We start from the raw sequence: 12683 nt of genomic DNA on the forward strand, positions 1-12683 counted from the left end.
GACGAGCAGGGGCCACGTGAGTGAGTTCTGCCTTGCATGCTCAGGTGATGACCACTCGAGAAGACAAGGTGGTCATTGTGCAAAAGAAGGATGGCACTCGGATAGTGGACCACGCCGACGGCACCAGAATCACCACCTTCTATCAAGTGTATGAAGACTGCGACCCCCCTTCCCGCGATCAAGAAATGAGTACGTTTTCTTGTCAGACACGTAACCATCTTTTGTAACTCCTACCACGAGAAAGGTAGAATCTTCACACCTGAACAAGGCACATACACACTCATTTTTTAAAAAGACTTATGCAGTCTAAACCTGGGTCTATTAGAACCTTGAATTATTATTGTTATTATCATTATTGATATCATCAGCTTGACGCCTGTTGTCTAACCTTTGCTCTGCCCGTAGCTGACAGTCCGGGATCTGTCACGCGGAGGGTGAAGTGCATGCGGGTAGAAAGCCTGCACCATGCCACTGTCATCACAAACTGCGAGGACAGCAGCTGCTGTGCCACCTTTGGGGATGGGACATCCATCATCGCAAAGCCACAGGGCACCTACAAGGTAGGTCCTTGCCTGCCCCAGGCCCGTGACTCCCACCGACCATCCTAGCTATGCTGGAGGCTGAGTTCTGATGATGGAGCTTCAAGGTCAGCCCGGGGCAGGAAAGCCTGAGAGACTCTTATCTCCAGTTAGCCACCAAAAAGCTGGAAGTGGAGATGTGGCTCAACTGGTAGAGTGGTGCCCCCTTTGAGCAGCAAAAGCTCAGCAGAAGTATGAGGCTCTGAGCTCAAATCCCAGTACTAGCACCAGAAAAAAAAAAAAACCTTGTTTTTAAATGTTTTCCTGTCTTTTGTTTCCCCTTGCAGGTGTTGCCCCCCAACACGGGCTGTCTTTATATCGATAGAGATTGTTCGGCCACGTACTTCCATGAAGCGAGTAGCAATATCTACCATCCTTTCCAGAAACGTGAGCAGCTCCGGGCCAGCCGGTACATCATGAAGCACACGTCTGAAGTGCTCTGTGAGGTCATGGACCCTGAGGGAAACGTCTTCCAGGTACAGAACCCCCGGGCCTCAAGAATGGTGGCCTCCTCAGCCATCGGGTAACATCAGGGTGGACACGTGTCTCCCCTGCCCTGGGGCGATAGATGTACTTTGTGTTCATACTTTGGCCAGAAATCATCCATGTCAATATCTTTGCTTTTTCCAGTCACTGTGTGTGTCTGTGTGTGTGTGTCTGTGTCTGTGTGTGTATCTGTCTGTCTGTCCATCCTGGAGTTTGAACTCTGTCCCTGGGCTCTGTCCCTGAGCTTTTTGTGCTCAAGGCTAGCACTCTACCACTTGAGCCACAGCTCCACTTTGGGTTTCATTGGAGATTAAGAGTCTCAAGGACTTTTTCTTCTCTGGTTGGTTTCAAACCTCAGTCCTCAGATCTCAGCCTCCTGAGCAGCTAGGATGACAGGCACGAGCCAGTGGTGCCCAGCCCCTACTCACTTCCTAACAAATGTGTTCCAGTTGGTTCTCATAGCCAGTGTACAGTTCACAAGTAGAACCAAGCTGCGGGTTTTCACCTTTAGGAACACAGTTTAGAATCGGGCTGATACTGATCTTCCCAGTTCTCAGACAGGAAGTGGAGAAGTGGACTGTTGTGGTGCTTGACTTCTCGTTCAGTTACTCGTGTACTTTTTCTCCTAGGTCATGGCTGACGGGACAGCCTCAACTATGTTGCCTGAAAAAAAACTGGAAGAGGAGTTGAATATACAGACTGAGGGCTATGAGAGTTTATCATCGGTTCACCTGGAAAAGAATCATATGCAGATCTATGGGGAGCATGTCCCAAGGTAAAAGAAGAAGAATATTATGACTTTTCTGGGGGGAAGAGGATTTATCAGGGAGAAATGACAGAGAATGAGAGAGGGAGAGAGAGAGAGAGAGAGAGAGAGAGAGAGAGAGAGAGAGAGAGAGAAAGAGAGAGAGAGAGAGTTCTCACTTCCCATGCAGGAAACAGGAGTTAAAGACTGCACAACTTCGATTCCCAATTCCAAAGTTGATAGAACAAGCATTTTCGCTAGACCCTTTGCAGTGATTTCGCCTGTTGCATCCCTGAACAGGTTTTTTGTTATCTATGCCAACGGATCAGGGCTGGAACTCCTGCGGGACAGCGACATCGAGGAATACCTGTCCTTGGCCTATGGAGACTCGACCTCAGTGGTTCTCCACGAGCCCATTCAGGAGCAGCCCGGTACGCAGCGCCCCCTGCTGCCCCTGTGGTGCTCAGAGATCACACTGCACGCTGCCCCATCCACCCAGGCTCTCTTGCATCTCCCCTGGTCTCCCTTTGCAACTTCCCTGCCCTCTGCCATGCACCTGCCTCTCTGTCTGTCTGTGGCTGTTCGAATTTGTGTTTACATCTTGCTATTTCTCAAGCCACAATGTTGGAAGTGAGTTTCACAAGGCAACCACCACTCAGGGGAAGCAAGCTGATGACACACGCTCAAAACGCACTCCTCCGGTGCGGCCTGAGCGTGAATTCTATGCTAGGCAGATTTGTACCTGCGTTGTCTGTGAGTTCACAGACAACTTTGTTAACTTGAAAAGATTGCTTTAGTGAAATTGAATATAAAAAGAATAGAAATATAAGTAGGAAATATGTTTTATCTGGGCACTGGTGGCACATGCCTATAATCCTAGCTACTCAGGCAGACAAATCCGAGAGACTCTTGTCTCCAGTTAACCAGCAAAAAGCTAGACATGAAGTGTGATTCAAGTGATAAGAGTACTAGCTTTAAGTGAAAAAGTCAAGAGACAGCACCTAGGCCTTGAGTTCAAGCCCAGGTACAGACACACAGACACACACACAATTTATTGAAATATTTGGAAGTATGTGGATGTGGCTGTTGAGGGCTATGAGGTGACAATGAGTTTTCTAGGCAAACAGCCTCACCTGGTTTGATTACAAGGTCCTACCTCAAAATCACTGCAACTCACTAACCTTTCTGTGGTAATTCCCAAATGTTTGCTGACTTTAGTGAATGCTGCTGAATGGGTCAGGATAATTCTGGTTACCTGTCTCTGAGCCAGGCACCCTGAGTATCACTGTCCTGCGTCCCTTCCACGAAGGATCACCGTGGCTGCTGAAGAAGGAATTAGACAGCGTGGTTCCACCCAATCTCTGCTCAAGGCCGTGGGACACCTTCCCCTCAGTGGAGGTATGCACCTTCCTCTGTACTCACTCGATTTGCATATCCAGCCCTGGACCGGAGTCTCTGATCCTTTCCCACGTACTCATGAATTTTCACCCTACTCTAAGTTGCTCATGGACTTAGATTTCAAGACTTTTGACATTTGTAGATAGAATACAGAATTTTAGAGGAACGTGTCTGGCTGATTTCAGTTTTATCCTTTATTCAATATATTACAAGCTTGAACATCTTCCTATAATATTATTCTAACTTATCCATGATGCACCTCGCTCCTCTCCTGCCATGGAATTAGGATTACTACATAATTCCCTCCCCTTTTTTAGACTCTGTGTGTGTGTGTGTGTGTGTGTGTGTGTGTGTGTGTGAACTCCAGGCCTGCACACTGTCTCTAAGCTTTTCAGCCCAACGCTGGCATTCCGCCACCTGAGACACCTTCACTCCCTACTTTTTGCCGGTTAATTGGAAAGTCTCACAGACTTCCTGCCAGGGCTGGCTTTGAACAACAATCCTCAGATGTCAGCCTCCTGAGTAGCTAGGATTACAGGCTGAGCCACCTAGAAATTCCTGTTTTTCTCCTTGCAGTTTGAGGCCAGCTCATGCAGGTACAAGACCCTATCTGAAACACAAACTAAACAGTCAAAAGAACTGGGGATACAGTGTAAGTGGTAAAGTCCTGAATTCAATCTCCAGGAAAAAAAGAAAGGAAGGAAGGAAGGGAGGGAGGGAAGGAGGAAGGAAGGAAGGAAGGAAGGAAAGAAAGAAAGAAAGGAGGGGGAGGGGTGGGAGGGAGAGAGAAGGGAAAGAACAGGAGAGGAAAAAGGAGAGGAAAAGAGAAGGAAGGAAAGAGGAAGGGAAAGGAAAGATTCCACATTCTTGGATACATACTCATAAAAAGGATACCTTTTCTGTATTGTTTTCTATTTGTAGTTTGTGGAGGGCAAGGATCTCTCTCTCTCTCTCTCTCTCTCTCTCTCTCTCCCCCCCCCCCACCTCCCCCCCAATGAGTGGGTCATTCCCAGGGCTGTAGATGCTGCTTTTTCTGGAAGCATGGCTTCTTTTCCTGGGCGGTCAAGGACGGCTGGTGTGGCTTGGCACCCCTGCCCTTGCTTTGTGTCTATCTCCTTTGCTACCTAAAACTGTGGGCCTACTGCTGCTCAGCTGTGCCCTCCGCACAGGCCTCCTGCAAAGGGCACTCACCTCAGATGGCTAATCCTCCCCCCGGGTGCTGAAGGCACCTGGACAAGGGAAACTAAGACATGTGTGAGATGTGTGGGCATGGTGTAACCTTCAGATTGCCAGCAACCAACTCTTACAACTTCCTGTCCACATCGAACAGATGACATCTCCACATCTCCTCACTGCCTCGAAGCAACCAACTCCAGCCGCCCAGGTGTTCCCCGATTCCCCATATTCATCACAGCGATCAGGACCACCGGGACGGACCACCAAGCCCCTGGTCACAGTCAAGCCCTCCTCCCCAAGGCAGCAGCAACTCCTTTTGTTCCCAGGGCTCTTCAGGGCTGATCCACCCAACCTCGCTTCCATCATGGCTGCTCAACTCCGGCTTCCATTCCTTTCCCTCTGTAACCTCAATTTCTTGTTAGGTTCTTAGGGGCCAGCCTTGTTTCCCAGTGTGGCCACACAGAGCAGCAGATTTCTTTCCTCCTCCTTTGCTTTTGCCATTTTGTTCTGGGACTGAGGGCCATACACGGTCCCTGTAACAACTCCTAGCACAGCAGCATAGCAACACCATCACCCAGGAAACCAAGGAAAAGCCATTGCCCATGCAGTCTGAATTCTTGCTTTGTTTTGCTGACAGAGAAAAACCCCAGGGCCGCCATTTGGCACGCAGATCTGGAAAGGCTTCTGCATGGAGACGAAGCAGCTGGTGAGCGTGCCCGCACCCGTGCTCAAGGGCCCCGATGTGCTCCAGATCCGCCAGTTCTTCCAGCATGAGGTCATAAAGGATGAGGTGAAGCTGAAGCTGCAGGTTTCCCTGAAGGTAAGGAGACCCGGACCGCATGCAACCAGGAGAGCCAGACGCCAGCGGATCCTTCCTGCCGGCTCCCAGGACCTCAAAATAATCTCGCCCCACCAATATTTAGGGCCACATATGAATGTCAGACATCCGGGAGAAGGCTGAGAGACAGACATAGACATAGTTAATATTCTGCAGGCTCACGCCTGTCAGGAGGCTGAGATCTGAGGATCACAGTGTGAAGCTAGTCCTGGTAGGGCAGTCGATGAGACTCTCACCTCCAGTTAACCAGCAGAAAGCCAGAGTGGGAAGTGTGGCTCAAGTGGCTCTAGTCTTGAGGGAAAAAGCCAAGCAAGAGCAGGGAGTCCTGAGCTCAAATCCCCACTACCGACCCACCACACACACGCACACACACACAGACACACACACACAGACACACACACACAGACACACACACACGCACATACACACACACACACGCACACACACACACACAGACACACACACACACACACACAGACACACAGACACACACACAGACACACACACACAGACACACACACACACACACAGACACACACACACACACACACACACACAGACACACACACACACACCCCCACACACAGACACACACACACACAGAGCTACACTTGTGGACTTTTATTGTTAATGACCTACTAAGAAAAGGGCTCACCAGAAGGCTTGACAAGTAACTGCTGGTTGAGCAGTATGAACTCCATACTGAATCTTTTGGTAGAATTTCAAGTGGATATTTACTCTGTTGGTGTCTCACCTTATTATTGATCGGTATTTGTTTTATCCTACTGATGTAGGACTACATAAACCATATTCTAAAGAAAGAAGATGAGCTACAGGAGATGACAGTCAAGGATTCCAGAACAGAAGAGGAGAGAGGCAACGCTGCGGACCTCCTCAGGCTAGTTATGGTGAGCGAAAACTCTATACACCGTTGAGTCAATATTACCCTAAAGAATAGCCATATATATTTTTTTTTTTTTTTTATTTTTTTATTTTTTATTTTTGCTAGTCCTAGTCCAGGCCCTGAACTCAGGGCCTGGGTACTGTCCCTGAGCTGCTTCGTCTTCTTTTTTTTTTGCTCAAGAATAGCATTCTGCTATTGAGCCACAGCGCCATTTCCGGCCTTTTCTGTGTATGTGGTACTGAGGAATTGAACCCAGGGCTTCATGCATGCTAGGGAAGCACTCTACCACTAGGCCACATTCCTAGTCCCAATAGCCAGATATTCTGACACTACTATGAAGCATTTCTTTCTCCCTATATTTCCTTATTCCTGTGAAAATAACTATTCTTTTTTATTTCTGTGCTGGTACTGCAGCTTACACTCTTATTTAGAATTACTGCTCAAGGCTGGTGCTCTACCATACCCCCCACTTACATGATTTCCATTTTTAAAGTTGCTAGATAAAGCCAGGCACCAGTGGCTCATGACTGTAATCCTAGCTACTCAGGAGGCTGAGATCTGAGGATCATGCTCAGGCAGAAAAATCCATGTGATTCTTATCTCCAATTACCCAACAAAAGGCACCAGTGCAAGTGAGACTCAGCAAGTAGAACCCCCGCTTTCAGTGAAGAAGCTGAGAGAGAGCTGAGGCTCTGAGCTCAAGGCTCAGTTACCAGCACAGACACACACTAAAATTGCCAAGTAAAAGGAATGACCAAAAATGCAAGTAAACATTATATTGGCATTAAAAACTAATTCATTTTAGAGTTATTTTCATTTAGAAAATCAATGTAGGCCCCACTGCTTCTGAACAGAGTGACTTTCGTGTGAATTGTAATCCTTACCACGTAATTCTGTCTTCCTTCCAGTCTTTCCCTAAAACAGAGGAGACTACAAAAGCTAGTGCCACTGAAGGTAACTTTTTCTGTAATACAAAATATCATTACAAATTCCAAAAAGTAATCTTAAATGCACTTCAATATTCTCTGATTCTTCTGTTCCTGCATTGGCCATGTTGTACTTTGGCATTTATGTATTATTGTGTCTAAGAGAGCCTCAAAAACCATGGTTGTTTAATGAATGAAAGATGCTCTTTGACTTCTTTGTTGACCTCAGTCATTTAGCAACACAGCTAACATACAGAAACAGTCAACTAGCCAAAAACTCATCCTCTGAATACATACATAACATTTCCAAGCAACCATACAGTTATGACCCCAGCACCTGTGCTACTGTGCACTCACTCTTACAAGGTCTCATTAAAGTCCCTTGCTCAGAACCCAGCAACATGGTTTCACTGTGTCGCAACATGGAGGCCACTGCCTTCATCAGCCTCCAGACAAGGCCTGGTTGCCGGTCCCATCCAGCACACAGTGTGACAGCTGGAAAAGCTTCGATATCATTTATATAAACATATGCTTACACCTCCAAGAGAGGTGAGCAATGAAGTTGGTCAACCTCTGTCCTCCATGTTTAACGGGTCAGAGGGCATTAGCTTGGCAGTTTTCCGTGTGGAGCAAGGGGCACATTCCAAGGGTCAGGTCATGGGAAGCTGGGGAGCAGGAAGCACACACACGGCTCATCCTGTGGAAGTGGTGCTGTGGCTCAAGTGGTGGAGTACAAAGAGGGTTGGGGACAGTAGCCCAGGCCCTGAGTTCAAGCCCCAGGATTGTCTTTTGACAGGATCACCACCAAACACTCAGAATCCTGCATCTTTACTCACACATCTCTGATCATATAAAGTAATATTTATCCCAAATGAATTCCAGGAAAGGGAAACAAGAGGTATTTTCTTTTCTTTCTGTCTTGTCTGTTCATTTGTCTGTCTTTGGGAGGGTAAGGGGAGCAATGAAGGAAGAAGGGGTGAACAAATGCAGCAGTGGTACTCACTGGATACTATGCTGAAAATGAACTCTACACCTGTGGGTGGGAACAGGAGGGAAAAACAGAGAGCAAGAGGAGTGACATGTCCAAAAAGAAATGTGCTCATTACCTGACTTATGTCACTGTAACCGCTCTGTATATTACCTTTATAATGACAATAAAAAATTATAAGGCAAACAAACAAGGCAGGATTTCTCTACTGGCATCAGGCATTCACATACACACACACATACACACTTCCTGTACCCAGTCATAACCTTCAGGGGGCTCTATGGTCACACTTGGTGTGTCTTCCACAGTCCTTGTGGGTCTTTTTAGTTTGTGCTGTGTTTATTGTCTGTGTAAAGTTTTCTCCTCTTGGTGTGTGGGTGTCGGTATTGGGACTTGAACTCAGGAAGGACCTTGTACTGTCCCTTTGCTTTTTCACTCAAGGCTGGCACTCTACCACTTGAGCCACAACTCCTCTTCAGATTTTTTGCTGGCTAACTAGAGATAAGAGTCTCAGAGACTTTTCTGCCAGGACTGGCTTCAAACTGTGATCCTCAGATCTCAGCCTCCTGAGTAACTAGGATGACAGGCATGAGCCACTGGTGCCTGGCAATTATAGTTTCTTCAAAATATTTCAGTGGAGTAACTGTGATCTGATTTTGTCATTAGGCTGTAAAGAAATTAGAATAAATATTCAATGCATGCATTTTCAAGTTGCAGCCCACCTAGCTGATTTATACAAGAAATCACTGCCTTCTGCTCCACCATGTCCGTCAGAAACATTTACGAAAGATTTTTTTGAAAAGAAATGGAGGTAAGCTCATCCACAATTACGTTTTAATTAGTGACAGTTATACGGTGATGAAGGGAGAGATGGGAGGGTCGTGACAAGTGACACCCAGCTCCGAATTCACCGACTTCCCTGCCCTTCTCTCCCGTGCTCACCGTCTATCTCACACTTGAGAGCCTCATTCCTGAATTTGCACATCCTGTCTTTTCTTCTCCCATAGGAACACAGAATCAGGAAAGCACTGGAGAGAAAAACTAGAAAAACAGAGGTAATTATTATTATTATTATTTTGTCGGTCATGGGGCTTGAACTCAGCCTGGGCGCTGTCCCTCAGCTCTTCAGCTCAAGGCTAGTGCTCTACTACTTGAGCCAAAGCGCCACTTCTGGTTTTCTGGTGGTTCATTGGCGATAAGAGTCTTCTGGACTTTCCTGCCTGGGCTGGCTTTGAACTGCGATCTTCAGATTTCTGCCTCCTGAAGGTAGGATGACAGGTGTGAGCCACCATCACCTGGCAAACAGAGGCAATTCTACAATATGAGGAGCCAGAGTCATGGACTCTTAGAGTTGGTGGGCTATAAAGTCCTATTGTAAGGCTCCTGGCCTCTGCAACATTGCTGTCTTGTGTGTGTGTGTGTGTGTGTGTGTGTGTGCGCGCACACACACACACACACACACTTGCATACACTGCTACTAGGGTTTGAACTCAGAGCCTAGGTGCTTTCCCTTAGCTTTTCACTCAGAGCCTAGGTGCTGTCCCTTAGCTTTTCACTCAAGGCTGTCCCTCTACTACTTGAGCCACAGCTCCACTTCTGACTATTTGCTGGTAATTTGGAGATAAAAGTCTCACAGATTTTCCAGCCCAGGCTGGCTTCAAACCTTGATCCTCAGACCTCAGCCTCCTGAGCAGCTGGGATGACAGGTGGCCCCGGGGGTTGTTGAAATGAGATGCCTGGTCCATCTTCAGGTCCTGCTTCAGGTCAGGCCATCCTGAACAGGGGTACTCATCTTCGAGGGAAAGTATCTCCAGTCAACTATGGTTTGGTTACTAATAGACTGTAGTGTGCTGGTGGGTTATTTCACCTCTAGCAAAGCTATCTCTGGGATTGCAGATTTCTTGTGTATAAAATCGTGGGAAAGATCGAACCACTAAATAACTAAAACTTCTTTCAACTCTCAGTACGGCCCACTGGCTTCCTAGTAGGTATAGAGAACATGCCATGCTTGGGTAGTGATATTGTTTGGAGTAGGTAATTTGGCCTATCTGAAACTTGTAGTTTTCATGTGTGCCGGTTCTGGGGCTTGAATTCAGGGTCTGGTCACTCTTCCTTGGCTTTTTCACTCAAGGCTGGCCCTCTACCATGTGAGCCACAGCTCTACTTCCAGCTTTTGGGTGGTAAATGGGGGAGATAAGAGTCTCATAGACTTTTCTGCTCAGGCTGGCTACGAACCATGATCCTCAGATCTCAGCCTCCTGAGTAGCTAAGAGTACAGGTGTGAGCCACCAGCATGTGACTATTTTATTTATTTATTTTGTCAGTTGTGGGGTATGAGCACTTAGCTCAGATTTGATATTTTGGCTCTAAAATTGTGACTATGTTGCATCCAGTGACTTCAACCCATACCTCATTGGTCTTAGGCTGCCTATTGCCTTCCTGAAGGATTCTGGCATTACAAAGAGAACACTACAATGATAACTTATTTTTTACTTTATAACCATCTCTCAGGTTTGGGTGTCTGCTACCACTCCAACTGAAATTACGAAAACAAGTACTTTCTAGCTTTCATTTAAACGTTACAGAACAGAAGACCCTCAAAGGTTCAGACATTGTAAAAACATCCCTTTGGTCATTTATCATGAATGACTGAAATAAAAATCAAAATATATCAAGATATTATGATTTTCAGTCTTATATCACAGTCAGATTTTCAAATCAGCGTATGTGATTCCATTTCATAAGTAGAAAATGAACTCAAATAGTTGAACAACAAACAAAAAAAGTATAAAGCATTTATTCTTACCTGTTATACTGTCAACAATTGCATTGATTTTTTCTGTGGAATTTAGAGCTACTACATAAGCAAATAACATTTTTAATGTCTTGTGTCTCTTTTTTCATTATTATGGAAATATCAACTAGGAGTGAAATTGAGAAAACTAAAAAATACCTAAGGGAAATTAGGGAGAAAACCATAGAACCCTACTTCACAGCTGATTTGGGACTGTTATACAAGTCTCAGGTAATAATCGACCTTAACTTCTTTATTAAAGTTGATATGTTGTATAATTTGTAACCTAACTTTCCAGATGTTTAAATCTTTAAGGTTTCAACCTGATGATTAACCCATAACTAACTTTCAAACCCATATTCTCATAGGAATACGATTAGGGGTATTTAATGCCATGTCCTCTTCTACCAGTATATTATGATCACGACCCCGCCACATCTTCTGTTATAAACATCTTTTATCCTCTCCCATGTATTTTAAGGTCTTCTTTGCACTCATCCCCATCACAATTGTCAGCAGTCAAGCCCAGCTTGAGGTCTGTGTTAGAACTGCCACACCCACAGGTAGCCCCTGGAGATAGAACACTCTCCTCCAGCACTCTCCCCTAGACCTCAGACACTCTCAGCCTTTCCTCATTGCCTGTTCTCAGGAACCGGAGGCAAAGGGAATATTTTTGTGTTTAAAACACCATTCAACTCAGGAGGCTGAGATCTGAGGATTTTGGTTTGAAGCTCACCCAAGCAGACAGATCCCTGTGATTCTTTTTTTTTTTTTTTGTCGGTCGTGGGGCTTGAACTCTGGGCCTGGGCGCTGTCCCTCAGCTCTTCAGCTCAAGGCGAGCGCTCTACCACTTGAGCCACAGCGCCACTTCCGGTTTTCTGGTGGATTATTGGAGATAAGAGTCTCACGGTCTCTCCTGCCCGGGCTGGCTTTGAACCACGATCCTCAGATCTCAGCCTCCTGAGTAGCTAGGATTACAGGCGTGAGCCACCAGCGCCTGGCTCCCTGTGATTCTTATCTCCAATTTACCAGCCAAAAGCCAGAAGCAGAAGTGTGGCTCAAGTGGTAGAACACCAGCCTTGAGCACAAAAACTAAGAGGGAGCATGAGACCCTGCATTCAAGCCCCACTGCCCGCACACATGCATGTATACACACATACACAAAAGGATGCCATGCACGCCAGAGGCTGCCCAAGAAGAACTCACAGGAAATTATGTCCAAATGAACAAAAGCTACATTTCAATTCATAGAGTTAGAGAACTCTATTTTTCAGAGTCTTAAAGACAGGCTTTCAGCGTGGCACAGTGGTGTGACATTTGTGGCAGTTGTCTTTTCAGCCACATGAGTCTAAAATAAGTTTTGTGCTTTTTTCCTTTAAGTATAATTATCTGAACAAGCTTTCCAAAAACCTGCCTCCTATCACCAAGAAAGAAGAAAAGACAAGGGAATCGATTAGTCCAGATATATTTGATCTTCACTCAGGTAATACCTGTGTGTGGTTCTCTTTCCTCTCAACCCCACCTGACCCAGGAAAGCCTGGCAGGAGCCTGGAGGAGGCAACAGGTCAAGCAGCTGTCTGTCTTAGCAACAGGGGAAAACAGAATACACTGACACCTGCATAGTACAGGACTGGCTGAGTTACATTACAAAAAAGATAGCCCAGTACCGGTGACTCACACCTGTAAATCTAGCTACTCAAAAGCCTGAGATCTGAGGATTGTGGTTTGAGGCCCAACCCATGTAGAAAAGTTCATGAGGGCCTTATCTTCAATTAACCAGCTAAAAGCCAGAAGTAGAGCTGTGGCTCAAGTGGTTGAGTGCCAGCCATAAGTAAAAAAGCTAAGGAAGT

At 46.2% G+C, this 12683-nt stretch overlaps 1 protein-coding gene across 1 annotated transcript in view; it reads left to right on the forward strand.

The window, feature by feature from the left end:
• Nucleotides 1-12683, forward strand: part of Spag17 (sperm associated antigen 17) — a 119226-nt gene that overhangs the window by 96298 nt on the left and 10245 nt on the right. Inside the window, exons 31-43 of the mRNA XM_042692290.1 lie at nt 45-189; nt 406-560; nt 866-1054; nt 1694-1839; nt 2110-2240; nt 3080-3207; nt 5021-5203; nt 6016-6129; nt 7034-7079; nt 8751-8850; nt 9047-9094; nt 10965-11064; nt 12214-12316. Of these exons, the coding sequence (XP_042548224.1) occupies nt 45-189; nt 406-560; nt 866-1054; nt 1694-1839; nt 2110-2240; nt 3080-3207; nt 5021-5203; nt 6016-6129; nt 7034-7079; nt 8751-8850; nt 9047-9094; nt 10965-11064; nt 12214-12316 (1588 nt within the window). The remainder of the gene's footprint in view (nt 1-44; nt 190-405; nt 561-865; nt 1055-1693; nt 1840-2109; nt 2241-3079; nt 3208-5020; nt 5204-6015; nt 6130-7033; nt 7080-8750; nt 8851-9046; nt 9095-10964; nt 11065-12213; nt 12317-12683) is intronic.

The sequence above is a fragment of the Dipodomys spectabilis genome, unplaced genomic scaffold, assembly GCF_019054845.1.
Source record: "Dipodomys spectabilis isolate Male_0828 unplaced genomic scaffold, ASM1905484v1 ptg000148l, whole genome shotgun sequence".
In the NCBI taxonomy this organism is placed as follows: Eukaryota; Metazoa; Chordata; class Mammalia; order Rodentia; family Heteromyidae; genus Dipodomys; species Dipodomys spectabilis.